Source organism: Natrix helvetica, assembly GCF_964273705.1.
Source record: "Natrix helvetica genome assembly, chromosome: Z".
Classification (NCBI taxonomy): domain Eukaryota; kingdom Metazoa; phylum Chordata; class Lepidosauria; order Squamata; family Natricidae; genus Natrix; species Natrix helvetica.
Window position 1 is genome coordinate 9,653,275 of NC_138554.1, and position 23,160 is coordinate 9,676,434.

Genomic DNA, 23,160 nt, shown 5'->3' on the forward strand with positions numbered 1-23,160 from the left:
AAGATACGAAGAACGACACCCCCCTGGTCGTAAGCGGCCGGTTGTACGTGGAGGATTACGAAAGCCTAAATCAAGTGATTGCATGGGGTAACACGATCTGCGAATGCTGATGAAGTTCTAGGCGAGATGGGCAGCATATAAGTATTTAGCAATAAATACATTTTTAAAACTCTCGCTTGCCTCAGGTAATAATATTTTAGTCGTAAGTCACAAGAGCTTATACAGCTTCAGATTCCGCTCCTTCCCAGGCATGTATCTGTGGCTTGCACTGAAGTTGGAAATGATTTACAGATCATTTGCCCCAGTGGGGCAAAAGTCAGGAATGCAACTTTTAAAACCTACTTTACATTTTTCTGCCTCCTAGTCACCCTTGGTTCCTCTCTTCAACCAACCATGGTTATCAGCAAAGAAGGCCCCGGCTAAGCTGCATAATAATCAGTGACAATGTGAATAAAAAGAGTCGGAAGGGACCTGGGAGGCCTTCTAGTCCAACCCTCTCCTCAAGCAGGAAGACCCATACCAATTCAGACAAATGGTTATCCAATTTCTTCTTAAAAACCCCCACAGCCTCAGAAGGCAAGCTGTTCCACTAGCAAATTGTTCTTACTGTCAAGAAAAATTCTCCTTAATTTTAGGTTGCTTCCCTCCTTGATTAGTTTTCATCCACTGTTTCTTATTTCTGGTGCTTTGGAGAACAGCTTGACTCCCTCTTCTTTGTGGCAGCCCCTTAGATACTGTAGCAGAAGACTGCTATAACGTCACTCCTAGTCCTTCTCTTGATTAACCTAAACGTACCCAATTCTTCCTAGGTTTTAGGTAGGAGATTCAGGGGCAAAGCACATACTTTGTATATATATATATATATATCGGAGATTGGATTTAATTTCTGAAACCTCCATTAGGAGAGACAGAGAGAGAGGCAAAGGCAGAGAGGGGGAGAGGAAGAGAGAGAGAGAGAGAAAGGAAGAGAGACAGAGAGGTAGAGCGAGAGAAAGGGAAGAAGAGAGAGGGGGAGAGGGAGAAAGGGAGAGAGAGAGAAAGGGAGGAAGAGAGAAAGAGAGGGAGAAAGGAAAAAGAGAGTGGGGCAGAGGGAGAGAAAAGGAGGAAGGGAGGGAGAGGGAGAGGAAGGAAGAAAGAGAGAGGGAAGAGAGACAGAAAGGGAGGAAGTGAGAGAGGGGGAAGAGGGGGAGAGAGAGAAAGGGAGGGAGAGAGGAGGGAGAGAGAAAGGGAGAAAGAGTGGGGGGAGAGATAGAAAGGAAGGAACTGAGAGAGAGGGAGAGAAAGGGAGAGAGAGAGGAGGAAGAAAGAGGGGGAGAGGAAGAAAGAGAGAGAGGAGGAGGAAGAGAAAGGGAGGAAGAGAAAGGGAGGAAGAGAAAGGGAGGAAGAGAAAGGGAAGAAGAGAAAGGGAGGGGGAGGAAGGGAGGGAGAGAGAGAGGGAAAGGAAGAGAAGGAGGGAGAGAGCGAAAGGGAAGAGAGAGAGAAAGGAAAGAGAGAGAGGAAGAGGAAGAGAGATAAAGGAAGAGAAGCAGGGAGAGAAAGGGAGGGAGAGAGAGAGAGAAAGGGAGAAAGAGAGAGAGGAGGAGGAAGAGAGAGGGGTAGAGGAAGGAAGAGAGCGGGAGAGGGAGGAAGAGAGAGAAAGGAAGAGAAGGAGGGAGAGAGAGAAAGGGAGGGGGAGAGAGAGAGAGAAAGGGAGGAAGAGAGAGGGGTAGAGGAAGGAAGAGAGCGGGAGAGGGAGGAAGAGAGAGAAAGGAAGAGAAGGAGGGAGAGAGAGAAAGGGAGGGGGAGAGAGAGGGAGAGAAAGGGAGGAAGAGAGAGAAAGAGGGAGAGAGAGAGAAGGAGGAAGAGAGAGGGGGGAGAGGGGGAAGAGAAGGAGAGAGAGAGGAAGAAAGAGAGAGGGAGGGAGAGGGTGGAAGGGAGACAGGGAGAGAGAGAGAAAGGAAGTGAAGGGGTGAGAGAGAGAAAGGGAAGAGAGAGAGGAGGAGGAAGAGAGAGGGAGAGAGATAAAGGAAGAGAACCAGGGAGAGAGAGAAAGGGTGTGTGAGAGAGAGAGAGAAAGGGAGAAAGAGAGAGAGGAGGAGGAAGAGAGAGAGAGGTAGAGGAGGGAAAAGAGGGGAGGAAGGGAGGAAGAGAGAGAAAGGAGAAGGAGGGAGAGAGAGAAAGGGTGGGGAAGAGAGAGAGAGAGAGAGAGAAAGGGAGGAGGAGGAGGAGGAGGAGGAGGAGGAGGAGGAGGAGGAGGAGGAGGAGGAGGAGGAGGAGGAGGAGGAGGAGGAGGAGGAGGAGGAGGAGGAGGAGGAGGAGGAGAGAGATTTCCATGTTTCCATGCTGGCAGGAAGGTTGCTGCAGAGTGTGATGTTAACCTGATGTCTAACTAATGATAGACTAGAAGGCTTTTGTGTCTATTTCGTAGGCTTATTCTCAGCCGTATCCTGAAATAGATAGGCCCACGGATGCTGGTGTCAACGTTGATTGCAGCTCCCACTGTCAATCTGTCTGTGGACGATGAAAGCTGCGGGCGATGGCAACTGTCGTCCCCAAACAACCAGAGACTGGCAAATCGCTACCACTTCATTCGGTCGGTCCAGGAGCCTCTGAGGCCCACCAGGAAGTGGGTACCCACCCCTGCAAACTCTCGGCCGTGGGTCCCTCTTTCGGCTTATTAGCTCACCCGTGGGAAAGTTGTGGGTTTCCGCGGTGAAGATGACATGCCGGGTGGAAGTCCGCTTCTCAAAGGGGCTGGCCTTCGATGGGTCGCTGGGCCAGAGAGAGAGGACTTCTCTGCCTTGGATGGCACTGGAAGGGGGAACGACACAAAAGCTTTAGGAATGCATCGAAAATGGAAGTCTATGTCATCCTGGTGCATTGGAACTACAGTACCCAGAATTCCTTGCTCTTCAGCTGTGCCAATTGGGAATCCTGGGATCTGTGGTCTCCCAAAACATCGGAGAAAATCCAGCTGAGTGGAACGGATTCCACTTCTCTTTCTCCGTGGCTACTATTGCTCTGACTGAGACTTCCCAAGAGCAGGAAGTAAACCCCTTGTCCCGACAAAAAAACCACCTTTTATTAATTTCCAGTGAATTCTGCTCCTTCACATCCAGCAAAGTCTTATAGTCACAGACCTTCTCTGGCTTGGAGAGCTGCCAGGCCGATATCTGCAAAACTTGGCCAGGAGTCTCGGAGAGTCACGAACCAAGGAAGCGAACGAATTGTCTCCTGCAAACTCCACTCCCCTTTCGCTCCCCTTTTATTTCCTCTGGGAGGGGCAATTGGGGCCTTACTCCCAAGTCGACCCCTGTTCTTTAGCTGCTCCCTTATTGTCTGACAACTCTGTACATACTCACACTGGGAACAGGCTCCAGCTGTTTGTCTCCCTTACTTATGTCTGCCTCTGCCTTGTTAAGGTACTGAGGATTTACCATATTTTTCGGAGTATAAGACACAACTTTTTCCCTCAAAAAAAAAAAAAGGCTGAAAATCTGGGTGCGTCTTATACACTGAATACAGCATTTTTTGCCACCCAAAACCCCGTCCCCTTCACCAAAATGGCCTTGTATAGCTTGTAGGAGGCTTTCAGAGAGCTCCCGGGGGCTAGGGAGGGCAGAAATGAGCAAAAAAAGGTCTGTTTTGTGCTCAATTTTGCCTCTCCCCCGCCCCCAGGAGCACTCTAAAAGCTTCCTAATGCCCTTTTTTGACAAAAAATGGGCCCATTTTTGCAAAAAACAGGCCGTTTTTTGCTCGTTTTTGCCCTCCCCCACCCCCAGAACACTCTACAAGCCTCCTAAGGGCTATTTATTACGTTGGGGGGGGGGGGAACGGACCCTTTTTTGCGAAAAACAGACCGTTTTTGAGAGGATTGCAGAGTAAAAACCTTTTTTTAAAAAATTGCCTCTTCAAAACCTCTTATACTCTTCAAAACCGTCTTATACTCCGGTGCGTCTTATGCTCTGAAAAATACGGTAATAGCTGCCAGCTGATGATAGATTGTAAACTGTAATCAGCAAGGCTGATGCAATGAGGCTGATTCATTGCAGCTATGGTATTGCCTCTTTAAGACTCTGGTGGGGTCCACACAAGTCATTTACTGTTTTAAGAGGAGTCTATATATAGGTGGCAATTAAGAGGGTGTTTATCTCAGCGTGTATTCAGTTCTCTCCTTGTGTCTGTAATGAATGGTAAGGGAATTTATCTCCTGTATATATTTGTATACAGGAGATAAATGTCTGCCTGTATATATTTGTAGATAAACCACTGTTAATTGTTGTAAGGCTCTGTGTGATGTGTTATTGCGCCTGGGTTGATCACATAGTACTAGTCATGCTTCCAAAACTCTGACATAACTGGCATACAGCTGTGGCCCACTCTCTGCCTCCGACGCAGAGCCCTCATCAGAGCCTTCCCCAGACTCCAGGACTGGCCCATGTTCTTCCCTAACCTCCTCACTGTCCGAATCTGCTGGCGGGCCACTACAGCTATAACTAATCCTTGACTTACGAGCGCGATTGGGAAGGGGAACATCTGTCACTAAGCAATGCCGCTAAGCAATGTTAAGTGAATTGCACCTGATTTTTGCAACCTGTTTTTTTCTGCAGCGGTCGTTAAGTGAATCACGCTACTATTAAGCGAATCTGGCTTTCCCCATTGGCTTTGCTGGTTAGAAATCCCCGGAAAAGGTTGCAATTGGTGTTCACATCACTCCCGGGGACACCCCAGCTGTTGTAAATCCCTGCCTGGGCCAAGCACCCGAATGTTGACCATAAGGATGCTGGGATGGTCATAAGTCACTTTTTCCAGTAACTCCAAATGGTCATTAAATGAATGGTCATAAGTCAAGGACTGTCTGTCTTGCCAATCTAGCAATTCCATTTTTCAGGGGGAGGGGTCGGGGAGAGACACACACAGAGAGAGAATGGGGAATACCCCCACCTGCTGTTGTCGCAGAATTTGATGACGTTGTTGGGATTACTGCGTTCTTGAGTTTTCATGATGGACTCGAAGAGCGATTCCTCCCTTTCTTTCCCGTCCACTAGGAGGCGCCCTCTGAAGAACCAATGCCGGCTGTGTTCACTGCAGAGAAAAACCATGTAGAAGAAGGAAGGAAGGAAGGAAGGAAGGAAGGAAGGAAGGAAGGAAGACGAGAGAAAGAAAGAAAGAGACAGAAAGAGAGAAAGTGAGAGAGAGAGAGAAAGAAAGAAAGAGAGAGAAAGAAAGAAAGAGAAAGAAAGAAAGAGAAAGAAAATAAAAGAAAGAGAAAGAGAGTGAGAGAAAGAAAGAATGAGAAAGAAAGAAAGAAAGAGAAAGAAAGAAAGAGAGAAAGAGAAAGAAAAAGAAAGAAAAAAAGAGAAAGAAAGAAAGAAAGAGAAAGAGAGAGAGAAAGAGAGAAAGAAAGAGAGAGAAAGAAAGAAAGGAAGAAAGAAAGAAAGAAAGAAAAGGTAAGACTTCTCTCTGACTAAGCCCCAATAGGATCCCACCAAAACAAAGAAGAAAAGAAAGCAGGCATCCGGTAATAGCTTTATATCATATAGCCGTGATGGCGAACCTATGGCACGAGCCATTTGTCAGGGCACGCGAGGTGCTGCCCTGTCAGCTGAGTTCACCTTTTTAAAAGCTATTTTTCGCCTTCCCCAGGCTCCAGAGGCTTTATAGGAGCCTGGGGAGGACGAAAAGAGCCTCCCCCTCCCCCCCGGAGGCTTCAGGGACCGTCCCTGAAGCCTTCGGAACGCTTAAAACCACCCTCCGAGCAAACCGGAAGTGACTCCCGGGTTGCTCGGAGGGTGGTTTTAAGCGCTCCAAAGGCTTCAGGGAAGCCTCCGGACAGTCCCTGAAGCCTCCGGAGGGCCTCCGGGGGGTCGGGGGAGGCTCTTTTCGCCCTCCCCAGGCTCCTATAAAGCCTCTGGAGCCTGGGGAGGGCGAAAAAAACATGTAAAAATGGGGGGGGGGGGTTTCGTGCGTTGTGCACGCATGCGCACTGAGGAAGTCGCGCATTGCATTATGGGTGCGGCACACCCGCACTCGACCCCTCTGCGCTCCCCCCACTTGTGGCACGCGAGCCAAAAAAGGTTCGCCATCACTGCCATATAGTATCAACTTTGCTAATTCTCAAGACTCTTTTTTTCCCTGCTGTGTATTCTAAATGGTCTGGGATTAGTGTTTGTGTGTGTGTGTAGCAATAGCACTTAGACTTCTATACCGCTTCAGAGTGCTTTTACAGCCCTCTCTAAGCAATTTACAGAGTCAGCCTATTGCCCCCAAATAATCTGGTTCCTCATTTTTACCCACCTGGGAAGGATGGAAGGCTGAGTCACAACCTTGAGCCTGGTGGGATTCGAACTGCCAAATGGCAGGCAGCCGGCAGGCAGCCGAAGTAGCCTATAGTACTGCATTATGACCACTAGATCAGTGGTGGCGAATCTATGGCACGAACCGGTAGCAGTGGCTGTGGGTAGCTCCGCCAACCCACCTCAAGGTAATGTGCGACCTTCTGCGCATGCGCGCATGCACGCACAGAAGGTGGCACGCGCATGCACGCACTCACATTTGCAATCCGGTAGGGAAGGGAATCCCAACTGATTCACACACAAATATTCTTTGCGAGAAAGCATCAGAATTTCATTTTTTAATGCGTGCCGGTGCGTTCACCGAAAAAAGTAACAACAAAGATTTTTTTATCTTCCCATCTTATCTCACCTTATCATATCCTATCAGCTCATCTTATTCTCCTGTCTTGCCTTGCCTTGCCTTGCCTTGCCTTGCCTTGCCTTGCCTTACACCCTATCCCAGTGATGGCGAACCTTTTTTGGCTCGCGTGCCATAAGCGGGAGGAGCGCAGGGGGGTCGTGCGCGGGCATGCCGCACCCATAATGCAATACACGACACACACACCCAGCGTGCATGCGCGCATGTGAGGCGCTCCCCCCCATTTTTTACATGCTTTGTTCACCCTCCCCAGGCTCCAGAGGCTTTATAGGAGCCGGGGCAGTGCAAAAACAGCCTCCCCCGCCTCCCAGAGGCTTCAGAAGCTTCCCGGAAGCCTCCGGAGCACAAAAAAACAGCCGTACGGGCAAACCAGAAGTCACTTCCGGTTTGCTCATAGGGCCGTTTTTAGTCCACCGGAGCATCGCCTGGTCCTCTGGAAGGCCGAAAATCAGCTGGCTAATGGCTGGCATGCCAGCAAATATGGCCATAGGTTCACCATCACAACTTTAAGCCAAGTAACTAGTAAAAGCAGTACCTGTTGGATTGAGCAAGGTCAAAGCATTCTACGCTGGTGGGGTTTCTGCCCAATTTTTGGAAGAGAGCGGTATAGAAATCGAGGTCCCAGGAATCAAAAGCCAGACCTGGGGAAACAGAGAAACACAGAGGGGGACACACCGGTGTTGCTTCATTTCTACCCCATCGCTTCCTACATTAAAACCAAGGAATAAGCAAATGGAAGAGGACGTGAGAAGGAATCGCTTTTCGTTTGAAGGGATGACGACGGTATCCTTTTGCAGGAGTCTCCAAACTTGGCAACGTTAAGACTCGTGGACTTCAACTGGCAAAATTCCCCAGCCACAAATGTCTCCTAACTTCTATGTTGCTTCTCTCCTTGATTCGTTTCCATCTGTTGCTTCTTGTCCTGCCTTCGGGGGCTTTGGAGAATAGCTTGACTCCCTCTTCTTTGTGGCAACCCCTGAGATATTGGAACACTGCTATCATGTCTCCCCTACTCCTTCTTTCTCTTAAACTAGACATACCCAGTTCCTGCAACCGTTCTTCATATGTTTTAGTCTCCAGTCCCCTAATCATCTTTGTTGCTCTTCTCTGCACTCTTTCTAGAGTCTCCACATCTTTTCTACATTGTGGTGACCAAAACTGGACAACAAGCTACTACAAACTCAGCATGCTGTCTCCTCGTTAAATATTCCCCCATTCTCTTTACCCTCCCCAGCTCATACCAAGCTGGTTGTTGGCCTTCACGAGAGCCGCTCTTCCTTCGCCGAGAATATCAACGTGGAACACTGCTTCGGGGCGAGTTGCTACCGCAAAACTCTTGATGGGTTCGGGATAGGTCTGTTCCGTCATCCGGTCGTAGAGTGAAGCTACTAGTTGGGTCTCCTGGGATGAGGTAGGCAGTTGGTCACACTGAAAAACAAAATCAACCTTAGGATTCGAAAATCAAGAGGGGTTTTAGGTACCCGATAAGGAACATTTGGGATATCAAAGATTCAAGAGCACCCTCTGAAATAGTAACTGGTCCATGGAGATTTTCAATCATGGTTGTGGCAAGGGTGCTTGGAGTCCCAAAGTTGCTTTTTCAGGAGGCAACTGGACTTTCTCGTTTTTTCTTTGAAGATGTTTCGCTTCTCCTCTAAGAAGCTTCTTCAGCTCTGACTGGATGGTGGGGGAATGGAAGGATTTATATTCCTTGTAGACAGCTGGTCATTAGCATCCTTTTAGAGCCGTGATGGCGAACCTATGGCACGCAGAGCCCTCTCTGTGGGCACGCGAGCCGCTGCCCAGCTCCACCGTGCATGCACACACGCCTCCTGCTGGCCAGCTGATTTTCGGGTCTATACCACACATTTGGAAGACGCGTGTGCATGCACAGGGTGGGGTGAGTAGGGGGAACGCCCCCCTGGCGCCCCGTTTTTCATCCCAGGAGGCTTCAGGGAAGCCAGCTAGGCCCAAAGCAGGTTGTGGGGAAGGTGTGCCCTGCCCCGCCCCATTTTTCATCCCAGGAGGCTTTAGGGAGGCCTGCTAAGCTCAAAATGGGACATGGGGGGGCGGGATTGCGCATGCACACGGGGTTTACGTGCATGAGCAGGGCGGGAACATTGCATTATAGGTGTGGCACACACAATCGCTATCGCACGTACATATACATTTTCAGCACAGGAGGGCAAAAAGGTGAGCCATCCCTGTTTTAGAGTGTCGTTTAGGTCATCTGGAGATTATCTGTAACCTTAGGCTCACCTGAGTAGTGCAAATGGTTTCTGTAGGCTGCCATTTTTTTCCTGGAAATCTGTTCTTACTCCCAACGCCATTCGAAGGGAATCTATCCCAAAGTGCAGGGCTGAAAGTCTATGGTGATTCTCAGTCATCCAGCCCATGGTTGTCCCAAAGGTGCTTCTTTCTTTTTTTTTCCTTCCAGGAGTGTTGCTTCTCCTCCCAGAAGCTTCTTCAGCTCTGACGGGATGCTTGTTTTAGCTGCGCAACACGCTTCAAAGGTGTGGGAGTACGAACAGATTTCCAGAAACAATGGCAGACTACAGGAACCGCCAGCACTACTCAGAGTGACCCAGAGGATGCAGATAAACCTCCAAGGGGCCTCAGTGACTCTCTAAAAGGATGCAAATGACCAGCTGTCTGCAAGGAGTATAAATCCTTCCGTTCCCCACCATCCAGACAGAGCTGAAGAAGCTTCTTGGAGGAGAAGCGAAACATCTTCAAAGAAAAACAGGAAAGTCCAGTTGCCTCTTGAAAAAGCAACTCTGGGACTCCAAGTGGCCTCAGTGACTCTCTAAAAGGATGCAAATGACCAATTGTCTGTAAGGAGTATCAAGCCTTCCCTTCCCCACCATCCAGTCAGAGTTGAAGAAGCTTCTTGGGTGAGAAGCGAAACGTCTTCCGAGAAAAAAAACCAAAGTCCAGTTGCCTCTTGAAAAAGCAACTCTGGGACTCCAAGTGGCCTCAGTGACTCTCTAAAAGGATGCAAATGACCAGCTGTCTGCAAGGAGGATAAATCCTTCCATTCCCCACCATCCAGTCGGAGCTGAAGAAGCTTCTTGGATGAGAAGCGAAGCGTCTTCATAGAAAAAAATGAGAACGTTCAATTGCCTCCTGAAAAAGTATCTTTGGGAGAGAAATTGATGTAGCACAGGGGTCGGCAACCTTAAACACTCAAAGACCCACAAAGGTTCTAACCGGAAGCCCCCTGTTCAATTCTGGAACCAACCAGAAGCCCAGTTCCCCCATCATAGTCTCCTCCTAGGGCGCATCCTTTCTCCCCATGATGGCGAACCTATGGCACGCATGCCACAGGTGGCACGCGGAGCCATTTGTTAGGGCACGCGAGGCGTTGCCCAGTCAGCTCCAGCGTGCATGCGTGTGCTGGCCAGCTGACTTCAGCCTTCTTTTGAGGCTATTTTTTGCCCTCTGGAGTCTTCCTTAAAGCCTCCGGAAGACGAAAAGCCGGCCCTACGGGCAAACCAGAAGTTTGAGAATGGACTTCCGGTTTGTCCGTACAGCTGTTTTTCATCCTCTGGACTCTTCAGGGAAGCCTCCTGAAGGCTCCCGAGGCTGAAAAACAGCCCTACGGACAAACCAGAAGTCAACATTCCCAAACGTCCGGGTTCCTTGCAGCACCGTTTTTCGCCCTCCAGAGCAGTGTTTCTCAACCTTGGCGACTTTAAGTCCTGGGGAATTCTGGGAGTTGAAGTCCACAGGACTTAAAAGTCGCCAAGGTTGAGAAACACTGCTCCAGAGGCTTCAGGAGTGCCTCCGGGGCTGTTTTTGCCCTCCCCAGGCTTCTAGAAAGCCTCCGGAGCCCAGGGAGGGCGAAAAAACTGCGCCAAAAGCGAGGGGGGCGGCGCTGGGTCGCACGCATAGTATTATGGGTGTGGCACACCTGCATACGACCCGCCTGCGTTTCCCCCCTCCCTCTTTTGACACGGGAGCCCAAAAAGGTTCGCCATCACTGTCCTAACCGATAGCCCTATCAATTGTGGAGCCGACCGGCAAGAGAGAGCCCCAGTAAAGGGATGAAAGACCCACTTGCGGCTCCAGAGCTGCAGGTTGCCAACCCCCGGCATAGCAAATCTGTGACGATGAATTCGATTTCCAGACATTTTGGAAACTGCCCATCTAGTTCTTAAAACAAAATCTATAATTCTCAGGATTTGTCATTCTTGGTGAATATAATTCCAACAAAGAATTGTAGAGTTTCCACCCCTCCCTTTGCTGGAAGTGTTATGGAAGTTGATCCAGAGTCAAAAAAAGTAACTGCAGGTCATCTTTGGCTTGGAAACCTTTTGTTCAGTGACAGTCTGCAGTTACAACGGCATTATAAAAAAAAAAAATTAACTGTGAGCATTTTTCACACTTAGAAACTATTGCAGCATCCCTGCGGTCACACGATCAAACTTTGGATGCTTAGCAACTGGCATCTATTTAGGATTCCCCCTTGGCAAAGTCAAACGGGGAAGCCAAGGTTCGCTTAACAGCCGTGTGACTCACTTAACACCTGCAGTGATTCACTTAACAACGGTGGCAAAAAAAAGGCGTGCAACGGAGCAAAATTCACTTAACAAGCATCTTGCTGTTTCCAAGGTTTTTTTAATTGTTTGTAAATGTATCGAATTGATGCGTGAACAGTGTGACATCTGGGCATCATGCATTCTGACGCAAACAAAACTAACGAAGCTATTCATAATTATTATAGTCCATCAACTTATATTTTTCTAGTAAATGATGCACATTGGTCTTAGGTTGCAATCTATCGTTGTTCAGTTATTTCACGTTTTCTCTTATTATTGCTTTCATTTTATTATATAAAAATGTATACGTTGATATTCCCCCTTCTCTTATTTCTATCACCTATTTTGGCTTTTAATCATATCACCTTTTATGAAAGGACTTTTCCTTTCTTTTCTTCCTGACTTCTAATCGTTCCAATTGTCTTGCTTAGCTACTGAATTTTTCGGAGTATAAGACGGACCTTTTTCCCTCAAAAAAGAGGCTGAAAATCTGGGTGCGTCTTATACACTCAATACAGCGTTTTTGGCCTCCCGAAACCCCGTTCCCTTCACCAAAATGGCCATGCATAGCTTTTAGGAGGCTTTCGGAGTGCTCCTGGGGGCTGGGGAGGGCAGAAATGAGCAAAAATTGGGCTGCCCTTTTTTTTTTTGACAAAAAACAAGCCATTTTTTGCTTCTTTTTGCCCCACCCCCACCCCCCAGGAGCACTCTACAAGCCTCCTAAGGACTGTTCATGCCCTTTTTTTGAAAAAAAATTACAGGCCCGTTTTCGTGAACAACGGGCCGTTTTTGGGAGGTTTGCAGAGTGCACAAACTTTTTTTAAAAATTTGCCTCTTCAAAACCTTGGTGCATCTTATACTCCCAAAAATACGGTGCGTAAATTTTGGACTCAATTGTGGTCCTATGTCGAGGCAGCGTACGAAAGATTTATTCAGCTATCCTTCAAGAATTTTCATCCCCGCAGGAGAAAGGTGCAGAACAGTTCCCTCTGCATAAAATAACTCTTAGATGTGCGTGTGGAAAACGGGGGGGGGGGGGGGGGACAAGAAGAAAATAGAAAAATATGCACATACTTTGAAAAGGTAGCGTCGGGAACACTCAACTCGGTCAATGGTTTCCAACCCAGCGGCCTTGCACACGGAGGCAGCATTGGTGGAATAGGCTGTAGAAAAATTCAACCTGCAAGCATGAAGAAGGTGAAGATAAATAGGATGATGGAGGAGGAAGACTGTTTGCTTCTTGGTGCTTTCTGAGCTTGTTGGTTTTCTTGCAAACATTTCATCACCCAACTAGGTAACATCATCAGTGCAGCAGCAGAGGAAGAGGAGGAAGAAGAAGAAGAGGAGGAGGAGGAGGAGGAGGAGGAGGAGGAGGAGAAGAAGAAAAGAAGAAGCAGGAGGAGGAGGAGGAGAAGGAGAAGGAGAAGAAGAAAAGAAGAAGCAGGAGCAGGAGGAGGAGAAGAAGAAGAAGGAGAAGGAAAAGGAGAAGAAGAAGAAGAAGAAGAAGAAGAAGAAGAAAAGAAGAAGCAGGAGGAGGAGGAGGAGAAGGAGAAGGAGAAGGAGAAGAAGAAAAGAAGAAGCAGGAGCAGGAGGAGGAGAAGAAGAAGAAGAAGAAGGAGAAGGAGAAGGAGAAGGAGAAGGAGAAGAAGAAGAAGAAGAAGAAGAAGAAGAAGAAGAAGTAGTAGTAGTAGTAGTAGTAGTAGTAGTAGTAGTAGTAGTAGTAGTAGTAGTAGTAGTAGTTGTTTTGAAATTAAATCCAAATAGATTTGAGGCTTGGATCCACTCTTGCCATATGTCCTTTAAGAATGCCTAATGGACGGAGATCCAACTCGATCCTAAAGGACATCAACCCTGACTGTTCTTTGGAAGGACAGATACCGAAGCTCAGATACTTTGGCCACCTAATCAGAAGAGAGAAGATTCATTAGAAAAGACCCTGATTTTGGGGAAAGATGGAAGGAAAAGGGAGACGGTAATGGCAGAGGATGAAATAGCAGTAGCACTTAGACTTATATACCGCTTTATAGTGCTTTTACAGCCCTCTCTAAGCAGTTTACAGAGTCAGCCAATTGCCCCCAACAATCTGGGTCCTCATTTTACCCACCTCGGAAGGATGGAAGGCTGAGTCCACCTTGAGCCTGGTGAGATTTGAACTGCCAAATTGCCTGCAGCTGACAGTCAGCAGAAGTAGCCTGCAGTACTGCACTCTAACCACTGCGCCACTGTGACTCACAGATGGTTAGATATGTCATTGACACAATAAACATGAATTTGGCCAAACTCTGGAAGGCAGTGGAGAACATGGCATGGTCTGGGCCATGGGATCACAAAGAGTTGGACACAACTGAACGATTGAACAACAACGCTGAAGTAGCAACCATAGATGACAAAAGTCTAGAAAGTCACAGTACATCTCCCCCGTCAGAACTGATTTAAAACAAACCGATCAACTCTAGGCACACGATTTATAATTACTTATTTTATTCGTTTATTAGATTTTTATTCCAGCTGGATTACTTTACAAGTCCCTCAAGCTGGCGAGCATACAGGTGAAACTCGAAAAATTAGAATATCGTGCAAAAGTTCATTTTAGTGAAAAGGTGTTGGTTACTATCTTCAAAGCGCTCCATGGCATGGGACCTAGTTACCTGCGGGACCGCATCTCACCTCATACATCCCTACGACCTATCCGCTCTCACAGGGAGGGACTCCTCCAGGTGCCATCCGCCAAGCGGGTGACGCCTAGGAGTAGAGCCTTCTCTGTGATGGGCCCAACCCTCTGGAATGACCTCCCTCCCGATATTAGAATTACCAATGACCTCCGCTCCTTCCGACAGAAGCTCAAGACTCACCTGTTCCGACTAGCTGGCTTAGCTGATTGACAGTTCCATCTTCCACCTCCTGGCAAACATTTTATTGGGGAATTTTTAAGGGTATTTTAATATTTGTATTTTAACTAAGAATTGTACAGTATATTTTTTACCTCCTCCGTCTGCGTCCACGTCTATGTCTATGTCTATGTTCATGTCTATGTATTTGTATATGGTTTTAACATGACTGTACACCGCCCCGAGTCCTGCCTAGGAAAGGGTGCGGTCTAGAAATAAAAGTTGTTGTTGTTGTTATTATTATTATTATTATTATTATTATTATTATTATTATTATTATTATTATTATTATTATTTAAGTGCCACAGGCTGATAGCTTCCATGCCACGCCGCATTGAGGCAGTAATTGCTGCAAAAGGGGCTCAAACCAAGCACTTATACTTTTCAGAGGTCCGATATTGTTCTATGCACAATCCTTGTTTTATTGATTGCATGTAATATTCTAATTTTCTTGAGATGGTGGATTTGGGGTTTTCATGAGCTGTAAGCCATAATCATCACAATGATGACAAATCACGGCTTGAACTATCTTGCTTTGCATGTAATGAGTCTTATCTCATATATTAGTTTCCCCTTTTAAGTTGCATTACTGAAAAAAATGAACTTTTGCACGATATTCTAATTTTTCGAGTTTCACCTGTACAGAATACTCTTTCCTTGGTGCTTCCCTGAGGAACACAGCTTGCCCAAATCGCACATCACAGCAAAAGAGAGTTAAATTACAAAGGAGCAAATGAAGGCAGAGCAGTAAATGAAGTTCATTGCAAGTCCTGCTCTTATCATGTCTGAACGTGGTTACTCACACATTGGCATTCACACATTGTAGTTTGTTCGGTTATGCAAACACAGCCACAACGGCTCTAGTTTGCACAACTCTTATTGTTCTGATTTAGGCTTCCCCAAAAAGCATGAAGCAGAATCCTGGTCCCGACAAAACCCCTTTTATTAAACGAATGTGAATTCCTCTCATTCACGGAAAGGAAAGCCTTGGCACAGAGTCTCTGAGATTCACGGACAGATCTTCACACTCCTGAAACGAATGGACGAACAAACTAATTGTTTCCTGCAAAAGCCCACTCCCCTTTCGCTCCTCTTTTATTTCCTATGGGAGGGACCATTCACCGTCCACCTGTGGCTTTACTCCCAAGTCTTCCCTGATTTCTGAGCTGTTCTTTTCTTCTGGCAGCTCTGCCCATGCACAGAATGGGAACAGGCTCCAGCTGTTCCTCTGCCTCACTGCCGGCTAGTTCCAAAGGCAGCTGAGAACTGCCAGACGGTCTTGGCCCTCTCTGCCTTCCCCACCCTCCAGGACTGGCCCATGTTCCACCCCAACCTCCTCACTGCCCAACTCTGCTGGCTGATGGCAGGCCAGAACTATTGATTGTTTAGTACAGCGATGGCGAACCTTTTTTGACTTGCGTGCAATAAGGGGGGAAGCGCAGGGGGGTCGTATGGGGGGTGCTGCACCCATAATGCAATGCGCAATGCCCCCCAGTGTGCATGCGCGCACCACAGGCGCTCCCCCCCATTTTTACATGCTTTTTTCGCCCTCCCCAGGCTCCAGAGGCTTTATAGGAGCATGGGGAGGGCGAAAACAGCCTCCCCTGCCCCCCCGGACGCCCTCCGGAGGCTTCAGGGACCGTCAGGAGGCTTCCCTGACACCTTCGGAGCGCTCAAAACGACCCTCCGAGCAAACTGGACTTCCGGTTTGCTCAGAGGGTTGTTTTAAGCGCTCCGATGGCTTCAGAGACCATCAGGAGGCTTCCCTGAAGCCTTCCGAACGCTCAAAACCACCCTCTGAGCAAACCGGAGGTCTGTTCCCGAATTTCCGGTTTGCCCGTAGGGCCAGTTTTTTGCGCTCAGGAGGCCTCACGGAAGCTCGTGAAGCCTCCGGACCTCAGGGGGGGTGGGGGAGGCTCTTTTCACCCTTCCCAGGCTCCTATAAAGCCCCTGGAGGCTGCGGAGGGCGAAAAATGGCTTTTTAAAAAGGTGAGCTCAGCTGGCCAGCGGGCGCATGCGCGCTGGCCTGCTGACAGGGCAGTGTCTCGCGCTCCCTGACAAATGGTTCCGCGTGCCACCTGTGGCACGCGTGCCATAGGTTCGCCATCACTGTTTAGTATAATTTATTTTATTTATTTATTATTAGCGTTTATATACCGCCCCCTCTCCCGAAAGGGACTCGGGGCGGTGTACAGTCCGTATTAAAATACAACAGATTAAAACGTAGAAATAACTATATAAATACATGTATAAGAGGAGGGTAAAATATGCCAAACTGTACAGCTAATAAATAAATCAATACAAAAGTTTAAAATATCAAGTTAAATTTAAAACAATATCCCTCTAAAAACCAGTAAGAATGTGTATGCCAGGAGGTAGACATTAAAATGAACAAAGCCATCTAATTGTGACTTCCTTGAACAAGCAGCAATTAAACAAACAATGGCTTTAGGCAATGTGACTGTGTATCTTTTTTCCCTTCCACTTGTTATTACTGTTAACTACCGGAATGAACTGAAAAAAAAGCAAGCCTCGGGACGCCTTAAAAAGGGAATTTACGTCATTGGAAATAAGTACAGTATTTTTCAGAGTATTAGATGCACCTTTTTCCCTCAAAAAAGAGGGTGAAAATCTGGGTGTGTCTTATACACTCAATACAGCATTTTTGGCCTACGGAAACCTCGCCCCCTTTGCAAAAATGGACGCGCAGAGGGTTTGGGAGGCTTGCAAAGTGCTCCTGAGGGCCGGGGAGGGCAAAAACAAGCAAAAAAAGGGGGCCGTTTTTGCACCCTCCAACACCCAGGAGCACTCTACAAGCCTCCCAAAGCTTTGCATACCCTTTTCTTTTGCAAAGAATGACCCATTTTTTGCTCGTTTTTGCCCTCCCCAGCCCAGACCCCAGGAGCCTCCCAAAGCTTTTCATGCCCCCCTTTTCTTTTGCAAAAAATGAGGCGTGCAGATGGTTTGGGAGGACTGCGGAGTACAAGAACCTTTTTAAAAAAATTTGCCTCTTCAAAATCACGGTGCGTCTTATACTCCGGTGCATCTTACAATCCGAAAAATAAGATAATATCCTTCCTTCCTTTCGTGCAGCTTTGCCTTCACCAGAAGACTTACCGTGGACCGATCTCTACCAGCAGATCAGACGGGCGTGGACTGAGGAACGATGTGGGTGCGATGTCGCCTTCTTCGAACGGACAGCCAAAAACCCACTGCAACATCTCCATCTCCCGGGCGCTTGGGAGAGCCTTTCCTGGTGACGACACAGGGATGGAAAAAAAAGTAGCCACTTTTCCCAAAATCCAGGGGTGTGAAACTCAAACCCGTGATGTGATCAGATCTGGCCAGCGTGGCTTCGGCCTGGTCTACCCAGTGCGAAGAGGAAACATGCCAGCAGTTTGGGGAGTAGCGTCAAGCTGGCCATACCCACCCAGTCAGCCACACTCACCCGGTCAGCCACACACACACACACACACAGCCCCCCCCAAGGTCAACCACAGCCCTGATGCGGCCCTCAATGAAATTGAGTTTGACACCCCTGCCATAATCCAACAGGGCTACAACCCAGCAAACCATTACCTTTGTAAGAGAGGGATGAACAAGCTCTGAACCAAACCGTTATCCCTTAAATAGGAAGAAAACCACCATGCCGGCATGCTTCCCTCGGTTCTTCATTCCAAACCACCCATCAGAATCTACGCTTCAGCAGGTTGGAGATAGGTGGACTTCAATCCCCAGAATTCCTTAGCCAGCCATGCTGGTTGGGGAATTCTGGGAGTCGAAGTCCATACATCAGGGTTATCAAACTCAAGGCCCGTGGGCCGTATCCGGTGCTTAGATGTGGCCCGCAGAGCCCCCCTGGAACAGTGAAGGACTGGCCAGCGGTTCCTCTGGCAGCGAAACTACGGCCTCCTGTCGCCCAGGCTCTGTTTTCAGCCACAACACCCTCCTGCAGCCCTCTGCCAGTGAAAACGGAACCGAGGGAGGCTGCGGGCAAGCTGCCCGGGCTCTGATTTCAGCTATAACAGCCTCCTGCAGTCCTCTGCCAGTGAAAATGGAGCCCAGAGAGGCTGCGGGCAGGTCGCCCAGGCTGTTTTCGGCTGCAACAGCCTCCTGCAGCCCTCTGCCAGGGAAAATGGAGCACTACTAAGCGTGGCTCCCAGGAGCTCCATTTTCGCTGGCAGAGGGCTGCAGGAAGCTGTTGCAGCCGAAAATGGAGTTTGGGCAGGCTGCACGCAGCCTCCCTGGGCTCTGTTTTCACTGGCAGTGGGCTGCAGGAGGCTTTTGTGGCCGAAAACGGAGTGGGCCCACTAAGCATGGCTCCCAAGAGCTCAATTTTCGCTGGAAGATGGCTGGAGGAGGTCATCGTGGCCGAAAACTGAATCTCCACAAGTGACGTCGAGCTGGCCACATCCACTCCATCCCCCCAAGATCAAACACAACCCTTAGGCAGCCCTCCATGAAATCAAATTTGACATCCCTGCCATACATCCTCAAGCTGGCAAGGCTGAGCAATATGGATCTAGCTCAAAGTTGATTCAATTCTCATACCCGTCCAGTTAACGTTGAAGCACAGTTCCTTCTGGACCGCTTGGGCGCCATTGCCTAAGATAGTTTGGGCAGACAGTAGAAGGTTGTTGAGGCCCCTGTCGGCCTCGCTGGGCCGTTGGTAATAATGTAGAACCACCATAGCTGTCCTGAGGGAACAGAATAGGTAAGGCAATGAGGAAACGTAACAATATACATACAAAATAGAATTTTTAATATCATCTGGCATTAAACACCAGATAAATTATCCAAGAGGTATAAAGGTAGGTCAAATAAATGTTATGAACGTACAATATATGTATAAAGGAATATACATTTATAGATGAATGTATAAAAGTATGTCAGATGAATGTCTGGTTTTGCTCTGCAACCAAGCAAGACGACAAGGGATAATTAGAACTGCAGAAAAAAATTGCTACCATTGAAGGCCTGTATACTGCACGAGTCAAAAGAGGGCTGTGAAAATATCTACAGACCCCTCATATCCTGGACATAAGTTGTTTCAACTCCTACCCTCAAAACGACGCTATATAGGGCACTGCACACCAAAACAACTAGACACAAGAATAGTTTTTTCCCGAATGCCATCACTCTGCTAAACAATTAATTCCCACAACGGTGTCAAACTATTTATTAAGACTGCATTACTATTATGCTTCTTATCCATCTTACTTATCTCCTCCTACTTATGACTATAACCTTGTTGCTTGTATCTTTGTGGTTTATATTGCTTTATTTAGTTTCCTAATATGATTTGATTGCTTATTTAGTATCCTATGACTATCGCTAAGTGTTGTATCTTATGATTCTTGGCAAATGTATTTTTTAATGTACTGAGAGCTTATGCACTGAAGACAAATTCCTTGTGCATCGAATCACACTTGGCTAATAAAGAATTCTGTTCTGTTCTGTTCTATTCTTTTGGAAGCATAAAAGTAAAGAAGGGACTTTTTATCATTTATGCTAGACATGTGATAAAGCAAAAAAAATAATTTGAAAGTGGAGATAAAAAAGAAACCAGGTTTTTTTTCTCCTTTGGGGCCTGCTGGAAAAAGAACTGGAGAAAAAATTTGGAACTTTGTTATTATATACGTTGACTGAACAAGGCTAGCATATGCACAAAATAAATGGAAGGACACTTCGATTCCTGCTATGGACGAATGGCTGCAGAAGTTGATGGAGTTGCCTGAAATGGCAAAATTGACTACTTTGATTAAAGAAAAGAACTCCCAACTGTGGTCATAAGTCGAGGATGCAATTTTTAATTTTTTAAAGAATTTTCTAGGCCTAGTCGTCAATACATGGAAAAGACTGGAGCGATAAGGGAGCAGATACTGCATTTTATTTCAGAAGTCACCTAAGTACATCTGGCAACTGCTGTGTGGTACTAGCAGACGTAGGTCTTACTCCAGAGAGCCGCTGACTGATCTCAAAGTCCTCGGAGCAAATACCCAACGGACACGAGCCAAAGAGGTCGTTGGCCTACAAACTGCTCGCAATTCTTGCTTCACTCAAAGCTGCAGAGCAACAGCCTTCATTACTTAGCCTACCAATTGCACAAAAATGACAACAATTGCATATCGCAGGGCAAGGGTCCATCTTGCACTTGGCAAGGGTTTTTTTTTTCTTTCAAAAGTGGTTTGTCATTGCCTCCTTCCTAGGCCTGAGAGAAAGTGACCGGCCCAAGGTCACCCAACTGAAGGCAAGACTAGAACTCACCATCGCCCAGTTACTAGCTTGATGTCCTTCACCGTAACCGCCTCTCTAATGTATAAAACAACCAACAAACATAGGTTAAATGCTACTAAGGTGCAAATTGACACACTAAGAGTCAAAATTCAAAAAATCAAGTTAGGGGCGCCCCAGGCAGGAAGTCTAAACAGTGTCCCATTATGATGAATGTATTTTTATGATGACTATGATCATGATTTTACCCCTTGTAGCTTTATATACAATGAACAATGCATCCAGGACAAATTCCTTGGGTGTCGAATCACACTTGGCCAATAAAGAATTCTATTCTATTCTATTCTACTCTATTCTAATTCTCTATTCTATTCCATTTCCTATTCTATTCTAATTCTCTATTTTATTCTATTTTATTTCCTATTCTAATTTATTTTATTCTATTCTAAATTCTAATTCTATTCGGTTGGAGGTGTAAAAGTAAAGAAGGGAATTATATCCAATTCTATTCAAATGCATATATATGTATGGTAAAGGTAAAAATCCCCCTCGCACATACGTGCTAGTCGTTCCCGACTCTAGGGGGTGGTGCTCATCTCCATTTGTAAACCGAAGAGCCAGTGCTGTCTGATGACAATTCCGGGGTCATATGGCCAGCATGACTACACACTGAAGGCATGTATATATTTATGTATGCATGTAACATGTGTATATGTGTGCTATGTATGTATTTGGGTGGACAAGAACGGTTGCAGGAACTGGGCATGGCTACCATAGTGAAGAGAAGGTCCAGGGGAGACATGAAAGCAGTCTTCTAATATTTGAGGGGCTGCCACAGAGAGGAGGGGGTCAACTATTTTCCAAGGCACCTGAAGGCCAAACAAGAAACAATGGACGGAAACTGGACAAGGAAAGATTCAACCTAGAAAGAAGTTTGTTTGTTTGTTTGTTTGTTTGTTTGTATTTATATGCCGCCCTTCTCCAAAAGGACTCAGGGCGGCATACAACATTAAAAAAACAGACATCCCAAAAGTTAAAAAACAATTAAATACATATCCAAAAAAACAAACCAAATTTAAAAGACAATCCATTTAAAAATGAGTTAAAATTAACAGGCCAGGCCGGCTTGCTGGAAAAGCCAACTTTTTAGGGTGCGTTGGAAGGACTGGAGGTCGGGGATTATGCGCAGCTCCGGGGGCAGCTCATTCCAGAGGGAAGGTGCTCCCACAGAGAAGGCTCTCCCCCTGAGGGTCACCAGCCGACACTGTCTGGCCGACGGCACCCTGAGGAGGCCAACTCTGTGGGATCGTACTGGACGGTGGGAGGCTACTGGTGGCAGTAGGTGGTCTCGCAGGTACCCTGGGCCTAAGCCATGGAGCGCTTTAAAGGTCATAATTAATACCTTCAATCGCACCCGGAAAACAACCGGCAATCAGTGCAGGCTGCCAAAAAGGGGTGTAATATGGGAGCACCTAGGTACCCCCATGATAACCCGCGTGGCCGCATTCTGGACCAACTGAAGCCTCCGGGTGCTCTTCAAGGGCAGCCCCGTGTAGAGAACATTGCAGTAGTCCAGGTGAGAAAGGACGAGGGCATGAGTGACTGTGCACAGAGCATCCCGATCCAGGAAGGGGTGCAAAAAGGAGAATTTTTCTGACACTGAGCGCAATCAACCCTTGGAACAGCTTCAGAAGTTGTGGGAGCTTCAGCACTGGAGGCTTTCAAGATTGGACTGTCATTTCTTGGGGATGGTACAGTCCCCTGCTTGGGCAGGGGGGTTGGACTAGATGACCTACAAGGTCCCTTCCAACTTTGTTCACCTATGTTCGCTATACACTTTCTCTTGAGAGCAGGCCACAGAGTTCTGCTTTTAAGGCGGTGTGCTCTCAGTAAAAAAATGACAATAAATCCAAAATTATCTCAAATCAAACAGAAACCTAAAACTTCAGCCAAATCTTTCTCACCATCCAATCTCTCCATATTTCTTTTTTTAAAAAAATAAACACCTAAAACATTTCCTGCTTGAACCGGCGCCCCCAGCAAAACCGTACGCCCCCCTCCCCAAATATCTTCCCCTTCAGCCGGCCCAGAGTGATGGGAGTTGTAATCCCACGCGTCCAGGACGCCTCCCACGGATGCACGTGCTTCTTCTTCTGCAGAGCCCAAAGGAAAGTTTGCCCACCCTCCCCAAAAAGGGGGGGAAGGAAGACCCCGGCCCGCTTCCTTCCAAGAAAGTGCGCGACTTTCCCCACGATCCCAACTTGGGAGGCAGAAGAGGGTCGTGAGAAAAGCCCACCCACCGCTTTTCCCCCGCCAGTCTCAGGGCTGCAAGGCTTACCTGCCCGGGGCTTGGCTTGGATCGTCTCTCACTCTCTCTCTGAATCCCCGCGCGCGATCGCTACGATCACGGGACACTTGGCGAGGTTGCGGCGCGCACTGACCCCTTTCCTGGGAGGGGAACTTCCCGGGCAAGAGGAGAGAGGAGTGGGCGGGTGGGTGGGAGGTGTCCAGGGCCCCGCCCTCATCTCCCATTGGCTGCCTCGCTTCCTCCTCTTTTTAAGCCTTGAAAAAAAAGGGGGGCGAGGGAAAGAAAGGGCGCGTGCAAAAGCGATCCTGGCTTGCGCACAAACGCGCGCTCCTTTTAGTCTTAGTCGGATGAGGACGAGATCCTGCAGACACACCCGTTGTGTTTCGTTGGCTATAACGCGTAGTGGTGTAGTGGGGTCTCTACATCCCTCTGCTAAAGAAATACAATACAATACAATAGCAGAGTTGGTTGGGACCTTGGAGGTCTTCTAGTCCAA

At 47.6% G+C, this 23,160-nt stretch overlaps 1 protein-coding gene across 1 annotated transcript in view; it reads right to left on the reverse strand.

Moving 5' to 3' along the window:
• The window catches only part of LOC309401081 (phosphoribosylformylglycinamidine synthase-like), an 83,904-nt gene extending 61,071 nt beyond the window's left edge, over positions 1-22,833 (reverse strand). Inside the window, exons 1-8 of the mRNA XM_081970027.1 lie at positions 22,695-22,833; positions 18,674-18,819; positions 17,240-17,375; positions 12,309-12,414; positions 7,935-8,121; positions 7,229-7,334; positions 4,924-5,064; positions 2,666-2,790 (exon numbers count right to left, since the gene is read on the reverse strand). Coding sequence (XP_081826153.1) covers positions 2,666-2,790; positions 4,924-5,064; positions 7,229-7,334; positions 7,935-8,121; positions 12,309-12,414; positions 17,240-17,375; positions 18,674-18,812 — 940 coding nt within the window. The 5' untranslated portion in view covers positions 18,813-18,819; positions 22,695-22,833. The remainder of the gene's footprint in view (positions 1-2,665; positions 2,791-4,923; positions 5,065-7,228; positions 7,335-7,934; positions 8,122-12,308; positions 12,415-17,239; positions 17,376-18,673; positions 18,820-22,694) is intronic.
• Between the last annotated feature and the right edge of the window lie 327 nt (positions 22,834-23,160).